The sequence below is a fragment of the Oncorhynchus keta genome, chromosome 6 (assembly GCF_023373465.1).
Source record: "Oncorhynchus keta strain PuntledgeMale-10-30-2019 chromosome 6, Oket_V2, whole genome shotgun sequence".
Classification (NCBI taxonomy): domain Eukaryota; kingdom Metazoa; phylum Chordata; class Actinopteri; order Salmoniformes; family Salmonidae; genus Oncorhynchus; species Oncorhynchus keta.
This window is the reverse complement of record NC_068426.1, coordinates 36313178-36334508: the sequence shown is the minus strand read 5'-3', so window position 1 is coordinate 36334508 and position 21331 is coordinate 36313178. Positions and strand designations below refer to the sequence as shown.

General features: G+C 43.9%; 1 protein-coding gene across 3 annotated transcripts; it reads left to right on the top strand.

The window, feature by feature from the left end:
* The first annotated feature begins 1515 nt into the window (after positions 1-1515).
* LOC118385461 (secretory carrier-associated membrane protein 1-like) lies at positions 1516-18104 on the top strand. Of its 3 annotated transcripts, XM_035772603.2 has the most exons (10): positions 1581-1599; positions 1699-1930; positions 9113-9190; positions 10992-11102; positions 12362-12473; positions 12608-12736; positions 13503-13662; positions 13747-13848; positions 14007-14124; positions 14356-18104. In XM_035772603.2, the coding sequence occupies exons 2-10, from the start codon at positions 1874-1876 to the stop codon at positions 14503-14505; spliced, it is 1017 nt and encodes a 338-aa protein (XP_035628496.1). In that variant the 5' UTR covers positions 1581-1599; positions 1699-1873; the 3' UTR covers positions 14506-18104. The 3 variants fall into 3 exon arrangements, with proteins under 3 accessions (XP_035628498.1, XP_035628496.1, XP_035628497.1); XM_035772604.2 differs by lacking the exons at positions 1581-1599; positions 1699-1930 and adding an exon at positions 7041-7205; XM_035772605.2 differs by lacking the exon at positions 9113-9190 and having other exon boundaries at positions 1516-1930.
* The last annotated feature ends 3227 nt before the right edge of the window (positions 18105-21331 follow it).

Here is a 21331-nt window from a genome sequence, read left to right as displayed (position 1 = left end):
CCTTCTGAGAGAACTGAACAGATGAAGGTAAATTCATATTAGACTTCCTGTGCCATGTTTTCAGATCAGTGCAGATGAAGGAAATTAGAAAAAATTGGTATTGGGATTGCGTCATCAGATACAGTACATTGCTCATATAGAGATGACTATTTTGTTATATTTCATTGCCACTGTCGAATGCATTTCATAATTCCCTGAAGAATACTCCATGTAGCCCTCAAAATAACCCTACAATGATGATGATTCATTGATTAGCTGACCAGTGATTGAGTATGTTTACATGCACACTAATAATTCAATATTAAACTGATTATGGCAGTAGGCAGAGCATGGCAATAGTCATTAAACCACGTTACTCTGCTTATCTTAATCGGCGTAAAAGGTCAGAAACAAAGCAAGCATGATTACAACCTGGTTTTCTGAGCAATCTTTAGAATTATTAGGACATGTAAACAGATGAATCAGCATTCCAGCTGTGTATTTGATCTGCGCATGTGTCAGCACCGGTAGCGCAAGCCTCCCTCTTATTAGCCTAAGCAGCCGGTAGTGGGTGCTAGAGCTGCACTATTGTCTAGGATTTATTGCCGGTAATAGGTGTCGCTGTAATGGGCGCCCCCCACCCTACCTCCTTGTCCAAATAAAATATTTAAATATTGATATTTTATTTGACCGAGACGCACAACGACAGAAAGATGCATCAATCTAAGATAAAGCATTGAGCGTGCGAAACAGCACCCCTTTGTCTGTGGCATTGTGTTGTTTGACGAAAGTGCACATTTTAAAGTGGCTTTTTGTCCCCTTCACAAGGTGCACCTGTGTAATGATCATGCTGTTTAATCAGCTTCTTGATATGCCACACTTGTCACGTGGAAAGATTATCTTGGCAAAGGAGAAATGTTCATTAATAGTGATGTAAACAAATCTGTGAGAAATAAGCTTTTTGTGCATATGGAAAATGGGGGGAAATTTCAGCTCATGAAACATGGAACTAACACTTTTATATTTTTGTTCCATGTATGTAATGAAGAATTGATCAAAATACAGAAGTACAATTAAAGGGTAAGCAATTCACAAAATGAACGTGAAAAAAGTGTCAGGGCTCTGTGCTGGCCAGTCAAGTTCTTCCAAACCGATCTGAACAAACCATGAACTTGTTTCTGTATGGACCTTGTTTTGCGCATGTCATGTTGAAACTGGAAAGGGCTTTCCTCAAACTGTTACCACAAAGTTGAAAGCACGGAATCGTCTATAATGTATGCTGCAGCGTTAAAATGTCCCTTCACTGGAACTAAGGGGCCGAACCCGAACCATGAAAAAACAGCCCCAGTTGAAAGTCACTGAGCTCTTCATTAAGGCCATTCTACTGTCAATGTTTGTCTATGTAACTTACATGGCTGTGTGCTCGATTGTATACACCTGTCAGCAATGGGTGTGGCTGAAATAGCCGAATCCACTCATTTGAAGGGGTGTCCGACCTCCGAATCAAATAGGCTTTGCAAAAAATAACATGGAATGTTTATTTTGATCAAGTGGTCTGATTTCAGATGTGTCCGTGTAAACTGCATTATTAATAGGGAAATCCGTCTTCCTGCAAAGCATGTACACTAACTATTATTTTAATCTGACAATCCACAATAATTATATTATTTTGTACATGTACATGTAACGGTACTCATTGATGTTGATCACATTTTACAGGGACAAGCAAAGCAGACATCACTTCCGAGATCCTGCCATTTTGCTGCTGATGCTCAAAGCAAGCCGCGTCCAGACTAGCTGGTGCTGGCTGCAGCCATTGTTTTGAAGTACAGCTCATTCTGTTTTTAACGAGACTAAATCCGTTTTTAACAATTGAAGAAGTCATCAAAGTAGAATGTCAGATTTCGACCACAACCCGTTCGCGGACCCTGAATTCAATAACCCTTTTCAGGTAAGTGACATAGCTAACTCGCCGGTATGTCATTTGGCTATGCTAATTTGTTAGCCTGCTAATGTCAGTTATGTTTAATTGAATTTAGCTAGTTTTCTAGCGATGACAGTGTCAAGTCGTTTCCTTTGGCATGACAGCAGTTACGCCATCATTAGTCTAAACAGTTGCTTTTGCATTTAAAACGATAGTTTTTTTTTTATTGAGCAAATGCAGGTAGATCCCTCCCGGTTTCGTTTGCTTCGAAACGTTTTGTAACATGAGCTGCGTAATGAATAACTTACGCCCCAGCTAACTAGCTAACGTTCATTATAAACGGGGAGGTTCGAGCCCTGAATGCTGATTTGCCGGTATATCCGTAAACCACGGGTGTGACGACTAGTATTTTTACTGCTCTAATTAAGTTGGAAACCAGTTTATGGTAGCAATAAGGCACCTCGGGGTTGGTGGTATATGGCCAATATACCACACCCCCTCGTACCTTATTGCTTAACTGTAGCACTTGCTAACAAACGTTTAACCTCAGCAAGTCGTTACTTTAAACAAAGAGAACGTTGTATCAAGCAATTTATTGACAAACTATAGCTAACTAGCAACCAAGCTAGATGATGATGTCGCTTATTGCCATTCAATTGTGGAGTTATCACTTTGTGTCCTGTTCAGCCAGGCATCATTTTTCTAGTTGCTACTTCCTAGCAAACGTTAGCTATTTTATGACTTGTCACCCATCTGTTGTTGGGGTGCCGGCTTGACACCTGAAGTGTTTAAACATCTGATAGTTAACTAGGTAGACAGAGGCAGCGTCTAGGGTCTGACATTACTCACACAAAGGTAACTAACGTTAACTGTTGCCTCATCTCTTGATGATTCTTTCACTAATGTTTACACGTGAGTTTTTCAATTTAAGGACAACTTGTTGAGGTTGGTAGGCAGCTAGCCCAGGGCCTACATGATGAGACTTCATCAGACCCAAATTGTTGCTTGTAGTGGACTGTGTGGCACTGACAAAATGTATAGTTATGGGGCAACAATGTAGCTTTCTTTATACATGTCCAAAATACACCCATTCCCAACTGACACAATGCAGGTTAATCTTCAAAATCAAATTTTGTCACATGTTTTGTAAACAGGTGGAGACTAACAGTGGAATTCTTACTTACGGGCCCTTCCCATCAATGCATGGAGAAGAAAAATAGATAAAATAACACAATTATTACACATTGAGTAAATATAACTTGGCTATAAACACGGTGTACCAGTACTGAGTTGATGTGCAGGGTACAAGGTAATTGAGGTAGATATGTACATATGGGTAGAGATAAAGTGACTGGGCAAGAGGATAGATAATAAACAGTAACGGTATTGTATGTGATGAGTCAAAAGATAGTTAAATAGTGTCACTGGACAGCTCGCGGCTGGGTTTCCCTTTGTAATACGTGAAAGTTAACAACATCTGAAGAGCACCAGAGCCCGTGTAGGATGTGTTCTTGGTCCTGTATTGACGCTTTGCATGTTTGTCGGAGGGCGTAGCTGGATTTCTTATAAGCATCTGGATTAGTGTCCAGCTCCTTGAAAGCGGAAGCTCTAGCCTTTAGTTCAGTACGGATGTTGCCTGTAATCCATGGCTTCTGGTTGGGATATGTACGTACGGTCATTGTGGGGACGATGTCGACGATGCACTTATTAATGTTGCCGGTGACTGATGTGGTAAACTCCTCAATGCCATCAGATGAATCCCAGAACATATTCCAGTCTGTGCTACCGAAAAGTCCTGTAGCTTAGCATCTGCTTCATCGGACCACTTCCGTATTGAGCACGTCACTGGTACTTCCTGTTTTGAGTTTTTGAATATAAGCAAGAGTAAGGGTTATGGTCAGATTTGCCAAATGGTCGGGCGAGGGAAAGCTTTGTATGCATCTCTGTGTTTGGGTCTAGAGTTTTTATCACCTCTAGTTTTACAGGTGACATGCGAGTAGAAATGAGGTAAAACAGATTTAAATTTTCCTGCATTAAAGTCACTGGCCACTAGGAGCGCTGCACCTTGGTGAGCGTTTTCTTGGTCGCTTGTGACACTATACAGCTTGTTGAGTGCGGCCTCAGTGCCAGCATCGGTTTGTGGTAGTAAATAGACTGCTACGAAAAATTATAACTTTCTTGGTAAGTAGTATGGTCTACAGCTTATCATGAGGTATTCTAACTAGAGTTCACTCACAATGTGGCCTGTCCTGGATCCCCGACGCCACCGTTCTGTCCTGCCGATTTTATATAGACAAACCGGCTAGATTTATATTTACCATGTCCATGTTAATTTACCCTGTATACAAGGCTACAGATTAGAAGTCCGAGCACAATCTTCATGCTATGGCAATGTGTGTGTGATTTTATTTGAAATAAACAATCCAAGGGATTTGAAGAGCGGGTGAATGGAAGCATTGCGGGGAGGGAGGGGGGGCTTTTGTTGTCAGTGGTTCTGGGAATGATAATCCCACTCTTTGGGACATCCCTCGTTCCAGCTGTTGTCTTGGAATCCAGGACAGGTCACATTGTGATTGACAGATGAAATACTCTATTCCAGTCTCAGCCATTTCTTCAAAACAACATGGATGCCTACAGTCATTTGATGTTCTGTTATAATGTCACATTTTCTGTGATCCCACAACATTTCCTTTCCAGGAAATCACGCTTTGATACCGGCTGCTGTGGCGGTTGTAAGATGACATGTTGCCTTGCTTTCATTATGAAAATGGTATTACTTAGATGTGTCTTTTTGTAGACGCTGGCTCACCAGGCAGAAACGGTCTTTGATCCTCGTAAGCACAGCTCACTCCATTTGCTTTGTGTTGTTTAGGCTGGGCTACTTTCCTGACTCGTTGGTGTTCCCTGTTTTAGACAGAAGCTTCTTCCTTCCTTCATTCTCTCTTTATCCTTCATCCCTTTCTCGCTCTGTCTCTCTCTCTCTATATCAATTAAATTATAGTTCACTCACTGTAAGGTTGCTCGCTTGCACACTTTTGCCCTTTCTGGTCCTTTGATCATTGCTCTGTCACTCCAGGAAGCTGCAGAGTTGCCCTCTGGGAAAATGGGTCCCCTCCTCCTTGCTTGTTTGGATGATGTGGCTCGGTCTGTAGGTTGATGCTTATGTGTAAGGAGTATCGATAATTGAACGTAAACATGGGTTTTATTGTTCGTGAAGGAATGAATGGTGCACTTCCCACAGCTAGCCTAACTGCTGTATAGAAATGTGTGTAACTCGACACTAGAGTTGCCACTGACCACCTCACCACGTAAACAGTCAATTATTTATCGGGCTATACACGATTATTCCCTCTGTTACGTCTGTACTGCTGCAGGTCTCCAGGGAATCCTGTGTGTGTGTGTGTGTGTGAACAAACAAGATTGGTCAGATTTTAGGACTGTTAGGTTTCAGAGCTTGAAGGCTGTCGTGTAACCATCTCAAGTAATTTAGTCTGTTACCCATGTCCTTTTACCAAGAGAATGAAGTGTCTGCCTGTCTGCCTAGTGGGTTGCTGTCCTGTTTTTTTTATTTTTTTTGGTTCCTCCCTATCACTTCATGGATCAATACATTACAGAGTGCACAGCACACACCTAGTTTCTCTGAAAGTGATTGAAAGGCTTGAAAACCAGCAGGCACTGCAGTCCTCAATGACCGGATCTGTGTATCCCCTGTATTAGGCCTAGGCTAACCTATCAGGGGGGAAAAAAAATATATATATATATATATTTCTAAAACTGTCTGTTAGGTAGAGCCCTATAAAATCCAGACATTCAACAATATTCCAAAATGTATTGAATTTATTAGTAGGAAATCAATGAAATGTATTGAAGTTATTAGTAGGAAATCAACAAAATGTATTGAAGTTATTAGAAAATGAATATGCCTAAGATTATCATAAGACATTAACAAAATGCATCAGTGAATCGTATTTTCCTGTAACTTTCTGACGATGCAACGCAGGACTGCCCATGTCTGTGTGAGAGCGATTGTCTACCACTTTGTGTAACCTAGCCGTTAGCGATGACGCTAATAATGATAAGCATCTTCCGGTAGTTGGAAAGGCTTTCCCAAATACCTTCTAAATTAAATGTTAACCACAACGTGATTATTTTAATAAATCCAGTGGCAATTTGTTTAGCAAACTGCTACATATGTGCTACACAAACACTGCTAAGTGCTAACCAAACAACTCTCTTGCTGGTGCTCATGTGAATTGAAGGGTAATCTACACCCGAAAATGTATTACATTTTTTTTCCCCCAGACCTCAAACTTGTTCTCCTGATGTGGTTTAAGCATGTTTGGGACTTAAAACATCCAACTCTCGTTTTTCTTGTGTGATTTATGAGAGCGAAAACCTGAAAAAAAAAAAAAAAACTTTGTTTGTTTGTTAGGGCCCTCTTTATGGCATTGTTAGTTGACTCCCCGTTTCAGCCTTGCGGCCAGAAGCCTAATGATTCATGCCTTGCAACTCTGGGCTCTCTTCAATAGTTCATGAAATCATATGGTGCTGTCATGGCGACAGCTGGTGCTTAGTGTTACATGAGCTGCTTTCCCTTGACTTACTTTCTGCTCCTTCCTGGTAGTCTCTTATCAAATAAATAGTGTTCATAAAACCTAGTACTGTGTGTGGAGGGAGAGAACTTGTAGGCCTATCTAACACAGACACGCATGTTTCTCAACGTTGCTGCTTTCTCTTTGCGAGACGCTTTCCCCCTCGAGCAATAGGCATACTAACAGCTTCTAGTGGAGGCCCCTCCTTTTATCTCTAATATTAACAGAGAGAGTTTTGTTGTGTTCACATAAATCCAACAGGTAGGCCTAGTTCATTATTGGCCCAATCTATATTGTAATGTAGCCTGTGAACAGCAGTTGCCTATCCTGTAGTTGTGTAGTTCCGTGGGGTGTACCGAGCTTGTACGTGAGCACTGTGTCAATCTGGCTGTGCATCAGGACCACATTAAAGATGTATCACGATGCACTCTGAAGTATTGATGACATACATGCCTGTCCTCGGGACAAGGCACAGCCTGCCTCCTGTTACACACAGATATGATACTCTGTCACAACAGACCCTCACAGCCAAGGAGAGAGGAGAAGGGTTGGACTGGGACGGACTGACTGATACTGGAGCGTTCTGGCTGTAACTGGACTACACTGGTCTGTAGCGGTCTATACTGGACTACTTTACTGGAGTTATTGGACAGGGCTGCACTGAACTGAAGTACCGTCTGAATTGATGCTGCATGCGTGAACTTGTCATGGTGAGCTAGCCACCTGAAATGCACCCTACACACACACACACACACACGTATCCATGTGCACAGTACCGCACACACACAAGGATGATGGGGCTACACCACTGCAAGCCCTACTTTATTCTCTGTTTCAGAGAGAACGGCATCACACACCTGTAGACACCTTAAGCAATGCGGCAGTCCCGGGAGGTGCGCCTATGGGGCTATACTTTCAAATATCTTACTCGTAGCCTCCCGGATTCACACGGGAGTGGCCTATGAAACTGACATTTGAACTCGCTGATTCCAACCTAGAATCTGCATAGCTTGACTAAAGGTTGATTTAAATAAAACAATTAGCCTAGACTGTGTCTGTGTCTGCACTACAGTACAGCATGCCAGTGACGGCAGCACACCGAGTCCTTCGTCTTAGCAGAGGAAAGTGTTCTCGAACTCGTGGGCTCTGCCCTATTTATAGCTGTCTGTGTGGTGGTGAAAATGATTGGAGTCATCTCGTCTTTGCCAGTTTCAGGGTATTAGGGCCTAATAAAATCCACGAAGCAGAGAACGCGGACGGAATCACGGAATCCAGACATTAAAACGCATTTGAACAACATTAAGAAATGTATTGCACTTAGTAGGAAAACAACTAGATGTATTGAACTGATTAGAAAATGTGTTAATATGCCCGAGATTACCATAAGACATGAACAAAATGCATCAGCGATTCATATTTTCCTTCAACTCTGTAAACGCAGGAAAGTCGCTGTCTGTGTGCGTGTTTGTCTATCACGGTGTAGCCATTAGCGATAATCAAATCAAACGGTATTTGTCACATGCGCCGAATACAACAGCTCGACCTTAGTGAGAAGCTTACTTATTAGCCCTTAACCAACAATGCTATAAGACATTAAGAAAAACGTGTTAGGTATTTTAAAAAATACAAGTAATAATTAAAAAGCAGCAGTAAAATAACAACAGCAATAGTGAGGCTATATACCAGTACAGAGTCAATTTGCGGGGGCACGGGTTCGTCGAGGTAAATGAGGTAATTGTACATATAGGTAGAATTAAAATGACGATGCATAGATTTATAAACCGAGAGTACCAGCATTGTAAAAGAGGGGTCTGGGTAACCCGTTGATTAGCTGTTCAGGAGTCTTATGGCTTGGAGGTAGAAGCTGTTAAGAAGCCTCTTGGACCTCGACTTCGTGTTTTGCTGCCACTTGCTGTGCGGTAGCAGAGAGAACAGTCTATGACTAGGGTGGCTGGAGTCTGACCATTTTTAGGACCTTCCTCTGACACCGCCTGGTATAGAGTTCCTGGATGGAAGGAAGTTTGGCCCAGTGATGTATTGGGTTTTACGCACTGCCCTCTGTAGTGCCTTGCGGTCGGAGGCCGAGCAGTTGCCGTACCAGGCAGTGATGCAACCAGGATGCTCTCGGTGGTGCAGCTGTAGAACCTTTTGGGTATCTGAGGACCCATGCCAAATCTTTTCAGTCTCCTGAGGGGGAATAGGCTTTGTTGTGCCCTCTTCACGGCTGTCATGGTGTGCTTGGACTATGTTATTTTGGTAATGTGGACACCAAGGAACTTGAAGCTCTCAACCTGCTCAACTGCAGCCCTGTCGACGAGAATGGGGGCGTGCTCCCTCTTCCTGTAGTCCACAATAATCTCCTTTGTCTTGATCACGTTGAGGGAGAGGTTGTCCTGGCACCACACGGCCAGGTCTCTGACCTCCCTAAAGGATGCTAATAATGTTAAGTCAACGCAGCATATAGGCTAGTCAAGTTGAGTGTCTATTATTTCGACTTGGGTGACTACGTGGGGAGTGTAGCCTGTTGACGTACTCCCTCAAGGCTCCTCATCCATTCTGTAGAACGGTGTGTCATATGTAATGAAGAGTGAGTTTCTCTCGTTCCCTCTCCTCGCAGGATCCGTCGGTAACCCAAGTAACACAGAATGCTCCTCCAGGGTTGGAAGAGTACAACCCCTTCACAGATGCCAAGCCGGTGAGTAGTGTAGTCATATCTGACCTGTGTGTGTATAGGATACTGTAAAACCTCTCATGCGACTCGTAATTAGCCTACTAAAATGTGTATCTGACTCCATAAAGATTAATTTTAGCAATATGGAAGAACGCTGGGGTCGCGTTACAGTAACGGAACGCTGGGGTCGCGTTACAGTAACGGAACGCTGGGGTCGCGTTACAGTAACGGAACGCTGGGGTCGCGTTACAGTAACGGAACGCTGGGGTCGCGTTACAGTAACGGAACGCTGGGGTCGCGTCACAGTAATAGGCAATGGGAATAATGTCTGAGAATGGAATTCTAAATACAAGTGTATTTAATTACTTTGCTAAATGAATGGATTCACACACATTCACATAAAGCTTAAGTTGCAAATGATTACAAGGCATTATTCTAAGCATGATCAGAGAACAAATGAGAGGGACGACCGTAACCGAAGGGTTACTGGATTGAATCCCCGAGCTGACAAGGTAAAAATCTGTTAACCCACTGTTCCCCGGTAGGCCGTCATTGTAAATAAGAATTTGTTCTTAACTGACCTGCCTAGTTAATAAAATGTAAAAAATTGCTCATGGGAGAGACGGGGATCTCACCACAGCAAGTCAGGAGAACGTAATAGAAAGAACAATGAATCGAAGACCCTTTTTATAAGCATTTGAGTTTGGATTCAATCTGAGTTGTTGACCAATAGCATTACTGTAAAGTTAACCTCCAATCAGATATCAGACCTACAGGCTGTAACCTCTGCTTCTCAGAGGTGAGACAATGGGGGTTGGTGAGATCAACACAGTGGAAAATCCTGCATACAGTTGATAAGTCACTTTGAGTGCTGCCCTACAACTGCATAGTGTGAGAGGAGAGGTGGCGGGTAGGTGTGAGAGACACCATTGATGAGAGCAGTCTATGTACAGACTCAGTCAGCATAGCCTTGCTATTGAGAAAGGCCGCCGTAGGCAGACCTGTCTCTCAAGAGAAGACTCTCTATATGCACACTGCCCACAAAATGAGGTGGAAACTGAGCTGCACTTCATAACCTCCTGCCAAATGTTTGACCATATTAGAGACACATATTTCCCTCAGATTATGTAGATCCACAAAGAATTGAAAAAACAAACCTGATTTTGATAAACTTTCATATGTACCGGGTGAAATACCACAGTGTGCCATCACAGCAGCAAGATTTGTGACCTGTTTCCACAAGAAAAGGGCAACCGGTGAAGAACAAATAAATATATGTAAATATAACCCATTTATGCTTATTAACCTTCCCTTTTGTACTCTAACCATTTGTACATCGTTACAACACCGTGTGTATATAGACATAATATGACATTTGTAATGTATTTATTCTTGTGGAACTTTTGTGAGTTCAATGTTTACTGTTCATTTTTAATTTTTATTTCACTTTTGTATATTATCTACCTCTCTTACTTTGGCAATGTGAACATGTGTTTTGCCCTGCCAATAAAGCCCCTTGAATTGAATTGAGAGCAGAACAGAAGCACCGATAAGGACCGATGGTGACGTCATTCCAGATGACAGGTGTTAATTATGTTTTTTTTCGTCCCTCCTCAAAAGCTTCTGTTCCGGAAGAACGGTTGAAGATGCTGATTCCGGACTGTGTCTGCTTCCCTGTTCACACCCTATTCCCCCTTCAGTACACTACATTGTCTTGACCCAAGCTACACTTGTTTGCTTGTACTACATAGGGAATAGGGTACGGTTTGAGACGGTTTAACAATCCCACGCTGGCTATTTAAAAAAAAATGTTTGTTCCTCCCAGGTCCACCCTGGCCCAGCGCCTAAATTGCCGCCCCCCCCCACCACCACCACCAACACACAACCAGCCATCATGAAGCCTACTGAAGAACCTCCTGCATGCTCCCAGTCACAGGTACCCCAACACGTGCCTCACATCCTGTTCTACCCTTTCACTCCGTGCTATTCCACCCCTCTGAAGAAAGAGGGCTCAATGTAGCGTTGCATTTCCATAGAAACACCATGCACGCGCGCGCCACGCTCTGGTGGGTTTGTCAGCAGGCTCTCCCCACAGAGCGTGGCGTGCTCTAATAAAAGCTGTTTGTGACAGCGTGGAGATGCTTCTAAGCCACAGAGATGCTTCATAAACATGAATGTGGGCTGTACGCCTCGGCTTTCTGAGGGACATGTGTAACTTTGTGTTTGCAGCTGAAAAGAGAGCGATAGAGAGACCTCAGACAGGTAGCACAGGAAGACCAATCCTTATTCTACTTCCTCTCTTTCTACCTCTACTGACGCATACACACACACACACACACACACACCGATTATATCAGGATGCTGCGACCTAGATCAGATATACAGCTTAAGATGATGTCGTCACAAATCTGGGACCGGCGCTGTTGCTAACTACCAGCGCCGCTGAGAGCTAGCATTAGTTCCATTGTTGCAAAGAGATATGGGATATTAGAATCCCGTTGTCTCAACCGTTGTCATCTTCAACCTAGGCTGCAACTAGGAAGTTGGCAATAAGGCATGTGACCTACTATCCTGTCCCTTGCCCTGTTGAAAAAAATCTTCCTACCTTTTAACGATTGGGGCCTCCCGAGTGGCGGAGCGGTCTAAGGCACTGCAGGTCAGTGCTAGAGGCGTCACTGCAGACCCAATTGGCCAGGCCGTCGTTATAAATAACAGTTTTCTTAACTGACTTGCCTAGTTAAATAAAATAAATGAATCAAAAAGTTGCATTGGGCAGCATTTTGTCAGTAGTGTGGCTTATGACATCAAATACAGCCATTACTTTCTGCAGTTGTTGCTTGGTAGAGTTGGGGCACACACACACACACACACACACACTAGCGAAGCCTGCACAGCGATCTGCCTTTTAGTCGAATTAAAAGCGGAGTGAATTATTCTGAATCGCATGGGAAGACAGGAGGTGGAGACGACTACTGGGACTGTGCTGTGTGCTGATACAGTAGTCTGCTGAACACACACACACATTACTAAAACAAAAAGTCAGCTGCCTCAATGTCAGTTTCAAGTTGACTTAAAGTTCAATGTTTTTGGTCAAATACAACTTGTCAGGAGTGTGATCTAGCCTGGATAACATCTCTCTGTACTGTATATCGCTTGTTGGTTTAGTGTAATGTTTGTGTGTGTGTGTGTGTGTAGGAGCAGGCGTGGGCGGCTACAGAGCTGCTGAGGAGACAGGAAGAGCTGGAGAGGAAGGCCGCCGAGCTAGACCGCCGCGAGAGAGAGATGCAGTCGCTCAGCACATCAGGAGGTTGGCACCAACCTTCACACAACATTCAACCAATGGTCTTGAGCGCAAACTACCTAGAAGCTTTGTCAGGCCCAAACCTTCACGCAATGTTTGGCAGAATCATTCAAGCGTTGCTCCCTTTCTCTCTGGCTCAGGGAGGAAAAACAACTGGCCTCCTCTCCCGGAGAAGTTCCCCGTGGGCCCCTGTTTCTACCACGACATCACTGTGGACATCCCTGTGGAGTTCCAGAAGACTGTCAAGATCATGTACTACATCTGGATGTGTGAGTGACCTCTGCCCTCTTGTCAAGTCATCTATATATATATATTTTGCTTGACAGCCAGTCTGTCAAATATGAAAAGGCCATTGAGCGGGATTATAAAGGAAATGTATTAGACATGGGCCAATAGCACAGCTTGGAATTCCATCACCACATGGTTAGGTCATGTGGTTGGTTATGTGACCAGGTCAGGTGACTGGTGGGGGGGGGGTGGAGGCACGGGGAGTTCCAACCTGTCTTGACGCCGTGCCTTCTTTCTCTCTCATCTCACTCGTCCTCGCTCTACCCTCTTTGTGGCTCTCACCCCCCCCCTCACTCTCCTCTACCTACACGTTATGTATTCTCTCTCACCCAGAGTGTGAGTGTTAGATGCCTCAGTATGGTGCAGAGTCCTGCCGCTGTAGCTATATGCTAAAGTGTCTGTAGACTGCAGCGCACCGGACTCTCCACAATGCCCAGAGGCCTGCCGTTGTTATAGCCCCAAGGTAGAGTTCTGCTCAGTGTGTGAATTATTTAATTGACTGCGTACGCGCACCACCAGGCTAGCGTTACTTGGCAGGACCCTCACGTAGCCTATCAGGGCCTCCCTTTCAGATAGAGATGGAATGGGATGCGGCAAAGGACCTGTACCAAGCACTCTCTCTCCCTTTCACATAGAAACGTAACTTAGAGAGCTGATGCACATCTCTATTCTACACAACGGGCATTTCTACCTGCAACGTTTTAATTTAAACTGATCAGAGGTATTGTGTTTGTCGTTCCCCTCAAGTCCACACGGGGACGTTGTTCGCCAACATGTTTGGCTGTCTGGCCTGGTTCTGTGTGGATGCGACCAGGGGAGTGGACTTTGGTCTGGCCATGCTCTGGTTCATGATCTTCACTCCCTGCTCCTTCGTCTGCTGGTACAGACCCCTCTACGGAGCTTTCAGGTGGGTGTAGAAACGAGCGCGGGCACAGACACGCACACACATTCCGATGTCGTTCATTAAACGGCGGTGTCTTCTTCTCTCCAGGAGTGACAGCTCGTTCCGTTTCTTTGTATTCTTCTTCGTGTACATCTGCCAGTTTGGCGTTCACGTGATGCAGTCCATCGGCATCTCCGGCTGGGGCGCCAGGTGAGGGCAGTCACTGTCGCAGACTTTTAACAGGAAGTGACATGGCGACACGGTTCTCTGACATCACCCGGACTCTACGTTGTTCACCCTGTTTATGGCTAGAGATTCAGTACCTAGTATCCTCTCTCTGGTTGTCCTTCTCTCTCTCTCTCCAACAGCGGGTGGATCTCTGCTCTGACTGGCCTGAATAAGAGCATCCCTGTTGGCATCATCATGATCCTCATCGCTGCTCTTTTCACTGCCCTGGCTGCCATGTCGCTCATTATGTTCAAAAAGGTACCCCCTATGCGCACACACACACACACAATCCGTCATCATAATCAATAAGGTGTGACTGCGACTCGGCTGTTCACCAGGTTTGTGAAGATTAGACTCAAAGGCACATTCTTTGAGATGAAGAAACACTTGGGGTATTCATAGACCTCATTTCAATAATCTCCTCTCTTCGTTGCTCTCCCTCTTACCCTCTCCCCTCCTCTGTCCCTCCTCTCCCTCTTATCCCTCCAGGTCCATGGCATGTACCGCACCACAGGGGCCAGCTTTGAGAAGGCCCAGGCCGAGTTCGCCACGGGCGTCATGGCCAACAAGACGGTCCAGACCGCCGCTGCCACCGCCGCCACCAACGCCGCCAGCGGAGCCTTCAAGCAACAGATCTGATTGGCCCCCGGAGCCCGCCCTACTATTTCTTCACTCCGTCCAATCCAGCCCCCCCCGCCCGAGCTGAGCTCAAGCTTCCCTGCCCTCCCAACCTAGCTCTATTCGCATGACTAGGATGAGACCATAGAGAGAGGTAGAGGGCTCTGTATCTGTGGCGTTGTAGTCGTCTGTGACAGCATGGGGCAGCGCCATTGAGGCTACAACCCATAAAAAAAATACCGACCCAGTTGACTCATTTTTGATTTTCTTTAACCCCCTTTTGTCGATGTCCGCGCCCCCACGGAAATCTAATTAGCATTAACATAATAAGCATAATAAGATAATCCCTGTAAAAATGTGTCAGTTTAAGCTTGCGAGATGGTGTATTGGAAGCGTCTCAGTCCATCGCATGCGCCCATGCCACACTTCCGCATCTGCAGTGAAAAGTGATGGAGCTCGAGCGGCGTTTGTCCGACCAAGAGACATCCTGAAAATGGTTCTGCTCACAAAATCGTCCGTAGCATCCGAAAGTTTTCTAGTCCAAACCAATCTATGTAAAGATGGGACTCTCACGAACACAATGGTGTTTTGCTCTACGACACCCCCACACCCCCCACAAACCATCTTGGGCCTCGTCTAAGGTCGGTACAGCCGATCTGCCAACTTCTGTCTGTAGATTCCGAACAGTTTCTGAACAATACCCCTCTGTGGAAAGGCGGTCCTCTCATGATCATATCCATGTGGGTTGTTTTGCTCTAGGACGCTCACAGGCCTCACAAGACTCGTCTTAAAGGTTCCCCGGTACCAGTTTAAAACATTTATGGAAGTATATATGGAGACTGTTTAGTGACAAAAATAAGGGGTTTATGCATGTAATAAAAAATAACATATTTCCTGATCTTTCTCATTTCTGATATAGGACAGACTCAATAAACTTCCTTCCGATTCTTTTGGGGGGGGGGCGACTGTTGTTCCATAAAGTGAAGGATATTCAATCAGTTTGTATGGGCTAAGAGCACAAAGGCTCAACAAATTTAATAAAAAAATATACTTCAAGGGGTCTTCAAATGTCAAAATCAAATAGCAAAGTGATCCTTGGTATGATCTCTTAAAATAATTCCATATAGTTTAGTAGAACCCCTCCCTTGGCTTAAAATGGCACAAGCAGTCAATGGCGCTGCCCATGCTAAAATGGGTTTTTGGCCAATAGAGGCCTCTATCATTCTCTATGGATGAGACCTAGAAGGATGAGCCCAATGATGTCATAGTAGATGAAAGCAGGAAGTATACACGAGAGGCTTGTGTTTAAGTCGTTTCCTTCAGTTCCGTCCAGCTCCCAGTGCAGATCTACATCCTGTGGAATCTGGAGGTTTAGGACATCACCGTCTTATCCTTCTCGTCTCATCCACCAACCCCCGCCTCTCATCTTGCCCTGAGGGCTGTAACTCCGCTCACCCTAGTGGCTTTATTAAAACATTCCTGTCCTGTGTCTGTCTGACCCCACACCACTTAGTCATATCACTATACAAGTGTTTGCAAACTTTCCTTTGTGTGTGTGTGTGCGCATATGGATATTAGTGTCTCTCTATATGTTAATGCCGAGGCCTATACATTTGTGTACGTTCCACATCCAGTTTCTGTCACTCCCTCTGATGCAAGTCGATTCCCTTCACCAACACTCAAATGGCTGTAGCTATATCCATAAACATACACAACTCATTTATTCACTGTATTTAACCAAGTACCGTTAGAAATGTTTAACACTTAATGAAAACAAAACAAAACACTTGTTTTGAACCCTGCGCCAGTCAGGCGGATATGGCCACCAGTCAGTGGTCACCAGTCTCCCCTCTGGTGGTGAGACCTGGTAGTGTTGAGTGCCACCAGGCCACCTGGTGGTGAGACCTGGTAGTGTTGAGTGCTGTGCAGTCCAACGTTGTCACCTCGGGAATCGTCTCGACTGATTCATCTCAAGAAGCGAGTGTAAACCCATCCGTGTTCTAAAAAAGGAAATGTCTCAGAAATTAGGTTCGGTGTCTTGGTTAGATTTTTTTCCCCCTCACGTTCTCTGTCGCACAGCCTTGTCGGAGTAGCTTTTAAGTCTTGCCTTTTGATAACATCTTGTGTTCTCAATAACACTTTCATAATATAAACAAAGAAGCCAGATGACAGCGACCTAAATGTCACAGCCTCTATCCTTGTCCCTTGCTGTAGTGGTAACGTTGCACTTCACGTAGCCACCCACACCCCCCAAAACCCGATGCTTTCAGACCTGCAAATGTATGCTAGCTGAGCTGTATGCTAACAACTGACTCCAGTGAGAGAGATTTGGCTCATCTCTAAGCCTAGGTTTTACACCTGGGGATATATACAGTACCTCAGTCAGTGCTCTTTACGTGCATGACCAAGCTTGCTGATCTACAGGACACTGCTCTGGTCTACGCCTCTCTGTATTATAGAAGTCTATGGTTTGTGAGTGAACGGAACGGTCTTGTTTTGAAGTTAAAATGCTGTGCATTAAACTGAACCGGTCCAGTAATCCCTGTGTCTCCAAACGCTCCAAGAACAGGCGAAATCTCCCAGTAATATCATTGGTCTATGCTGCATGGATGTGTCGACGCTGCTAGCCTGAGGTATTCATTGTATGATTGAGTGAAAGGAGCAATTCTCTCTCTCCCCCAAGTGTTTTAGGCCTTCTGAGTTTATCTTTTTGTTCTGTGCGTCATCCTCTTAGTTGTATGTTATTCGTCATCATGTTGGTCGAGAAGGTCATGCATAAGCTCTAACTTCCTTGTTTTGAGTGTAAACCCGTGAACCTGCCTGTGATTTTAAACCTTTTGAGGGGGGCGGCATGTGATGTAATACCATTTTGGTGTGTGTGTCAGTGAAGTGAAGTCTTAACAAGGATAACTGGCTGTTCAGTTGAATGCTATTGTGGGCAGGGCAGAGACATGCTGAGATCTTCCGTTCTCTTGCTGCAGGATACCTGTTGTGTTTTTCAGCTATTTTTTTTTTATGCTCCTTTTTTAATATCTATATATAGATCTTCCTGTTTTCCTTTTAGACTGATAGTCATCTCTCCGAGGTTTGTTTAGTGTCTTGAGTTTATGCCTGTGAAAGTGTGTGTGCCGGCGCGTGAGAGAACGTTTGTGTGCTGAGCTACATTGTTGTTCTTCCTCTTGAAAATCTAAACGACTGGCACCTGAATGTTCCTGTTAATAATTTGTTGGCTTGAAAACAAATGGGGGGGGGGGGTGCATCAACTGCTTAATGTGAGAGAGTCCGTCGGTGGAAGTAAGCGACGTGAACTGTGCGTCTTTTTTGAGATGGACTGTGGCTTTAACTTGTACTTTTTGAATCGATGACACGAGTATGTAGTAGAAAACACTGAGAATGAATATGAAATTGGTCTTGCTCATTTCTGACTGGAATAAATTGAAGTTATTTAAAGAAAGTGAGCAGTCTTTATGATGTTTGTATATTTTGTAAAGTTTGACGACTGGTCGGCTGGTGCCCTGAATTTCATTTTACTGTACAGAAGCTCTGTCTCTCCTTCAAGTTGCATGTTGAGTAGTTTGTTTTGTATATTGTATTAACGCTAAATAAAAGCCTAAAGTCAACTCCACAGCCTCCTTTTGTTCTGAATGGTGTTTTTCTGGAATGGTGTTTGAAGCTGCACTACTAGTTGTAGACCAGAAGAGGTCAGTAGAAATCAAAGGAACTGGAGGGGAGTTCTGAACGTAGTTGATCAGCTTGTTGTGGATCATAATCCCAGAGTTTTATGGACATCTTTTTTGATTGGCTGATTTAAATAAAATGTTTTGTCTTTAACAGATGACAGGTACAGACCTTGGGAAACAAACAGGATCGAGCGAGACTGGGACAGAGATTGACAAGTGCCTCAACTCCTCCACAGAGTTGATCGCAGACTGAACCAGTATCCTCTGTACGTTAGCGACCTCTCTTAACACCCAGAAAGCTGAGTCAATCTCACTCACCAGCTCTGCAAGCGTTATAACAAAATACGTTAGTTGCAGAGTGAAACTATTTTTGGTGATCAACTATCTTCATTTGTAATCCTGTTAGGGACTGAGACTTATAATGGACACCTGGAGAAAATCAGATTTTCTCTTCAGTAAAATATATTTTATCCGACCCTCCCCGAAACCCAAAATGATAATGCAAACACAGTGGATAGCAGAGAACCTACTGTTTTTACTCCTAGGAGAGACTAGAGCCTTAGATATGCCATTTTTACTCCTAGGAGAGACACTAGAGCCTTAGATATGCCATTTTTACTCTAGGAGAGACACTAGAGCCTTAGATATGCCATTTTTAGAAACTGTTATTAATTTTGTAAGCATTAGAAGCCAAAGTAGCCAGAAGGTTGTGGATTTACAGACCACCACAGATGAGGGTAGAGGTGAAAAAAAAAAAAAAAATACATTATCATATACTGAATTTAAATTCATTAGGCCCTAATCTATGGATTTCACATGACTGGGAATACAGATATGCATTGGTCGGTCACAGATACCTTTTTCTTTTTTTAAAGAAGAAAGGTAGGGGTGTGGATCAGAGAACCAGTCACTCTATCTGGTGTGTGTGACCATTTGCCTCGTGCAGCGCCGCACATTTCCTTCACATAGTTGATCCGGGCTGTTGATTGTGGCCTGTGGATTGTTGTCCCACTCCTCTTCAACGTTGCTGGATGTTGCAGAGAATTGGAACACACCGTTGTACATGTCGATTCAGAGCATCCCAAACATGCTCAATGGGTGGCATGTCTGGTGAGGATGCAGGCCATGGAATTGTGTACAGATACTTGCGACATGGGGCAGTGCATTACCATGCTGAAACATGAGGTGATGGAGGCGGATGAATGGCAAGACGACGGGCATCAGGATCTCGTCACATTATCTCTGCATTCAAATTGCCATCGATTTAAAATGCAATTGTGTTCATTGTACATAGCTTATGCCTGCCCATACCATAATCCCACAGCCAACATGGGGCACTTTGTTCACAACATTGACATAAAAAAAAAACGCTCGCCCACACAATGCAATACACGTGGTCTGCGGTTATGAGGCCGGTTCGACATACTGCTAAATTTTCTAAAATGACTGCAGGCGGCTTATGGTAGAGAAATTAACATTACATTCTCTTGCAACAGCTCTGGGGGACATCCCTGCAGTCAGCATGCCAACTGTACACATCTGTGGCATTGTGTTGTGACAAAACTGAACATTTTAGACTGGCTTTTAATTGTCCCCAGCATGAGGTGCACCTGTGTAATGATTACACTGTTTAATCAGCTTCTTGATATGCCACACCTGTCAGGTGGATGGATTATCTTGGCAAAGGAGAAATGCTCACTAACAGGGATGCAAACACATTTGTGCACAAAATTTGAGAGAAATAATATTTTTGTGTATGTAAAATTTCTCTGCTCTTTTATTTCAGCTCATGAAAGTTGGGACCAACACTATGTTGCGTTTATAACATACTTCACAATAGGTTTCTTAAATGGCAGGCTACAGCCGTGAAATAATAATTCATTTTTGTTTATTGGCTACCTGGATGATTTTAAAGTCAGTATGTTGTTTAATTGCCTATTAAAACGTCTAACATCAATTGATTGTGACAGAATCACACATTAGGCTACTTCCCAAATAAAGTCAATGTTGTGTCTCCTATAGGAGGTTGTAGCGCAGCCTCTGAATATCATAGACATTTGCAGCTTGTATTTAGCATAAAGCATTGTGCACTAAAGCCTTGTTATAGATCAAAAATCCTAAACTAACAAGGGGCCCATGACTGTATCCATTTTCTGTAACAAAAGCCACACTACCCTCACATAGCCCCTCAATTCGACCTCTGATTTTTCACATAACGCACCAAGCTCTTCACTGACACAGATATTTAAGGAGTGCATGGAGACTAGAGTTGAGTAGCGGAACTGAGTTACAGAGATTTACCAAGATTTCCCGCCCAAACCCACTCCCTTTTCCAGGAAAAAAACAACAACTGAGAAACCGGCAAATGACGATACATTATTTATATGAACAACATGACATAAAACGGAACTGTTGAAATGATATGCACGTCTAAATCTGGCTCCTCTATGCCCTCTCCACTATCTGCATGATAAATCATCAATGATCAGGCTGGGGACAGACGGCGCATCTCAGTATGGAGCGCAGTTCACAATGCAGGTAGACCCATCATCTCGTCGTTGTAACTGTTTGTCTAGTGACAGGTAGGTAGGTCTGTCTACATTTGCTGCAGCGTAGCCTATGATACAGTCGTATAAGGACTGAATGCCAGTCCAATTTACATACTGTGTATCCATCTGGCTTTTTTTGGGGGGGGGGGGTCTCCTTATTTTTTAATTGGAAATATTCTTATTATATATTATTTTAAATTGCAGCTGCAGTTTTTTAAAAACAGCCTATCGCTCAAATATCATCGCTTTAAATCTGTGCACTCTCTCGCAGCCCTACTTTCTCTCCACCAATTCCATTCAAATTGCATCCTACTGCAGTAGGTAATCCTGTTCAAGTTTAATATATATATATATACAGTATATGTCCTAGACTACCTCTTTCAGGTAATAAATTCAATGCCGTATTAGCCTTGTATTTAGCTAATGTAGTACACAAGAGAGGCAAGAGGAGAGCATGCCGGAGCTCATGGTTGGGAACGCCATTGCAGTGTGTAATGCAGTGTAGCCTATATAACCCATCCCAGCAGTGCAAAAAACTCACGAATAGAGGTACATTTTATTTTATATATATATTTTAGGGGGTGGATCAGCTTTAATATTACAGATAGATTGTAGCTT

Excerpts from the sequence above, each read along its gene's own strand:
- LOC118385461 (XM_035772603.2), top strand. The coding sequence starts at position 1,874 with ATGTCAGATTTCGACCACAACCCGTTCGCGGACCCTGAATTCAATAAC. Across the intron at positions 1,931-9,112 it reads AATTCAATAACCCTTTTCAG|GATCCGTCGGTAACCCAAGT; the intron begins GTAAGTGACATA and ends CTCTCCTCGCAG. Across the intron at positions 14,125-14,355 it reads CGCTCATTATGTTCAAAAAG|GTCCATGGCATGTACCGCAC; the intron begins GTACCCCCTATG and ends TTATCCCTCCAG.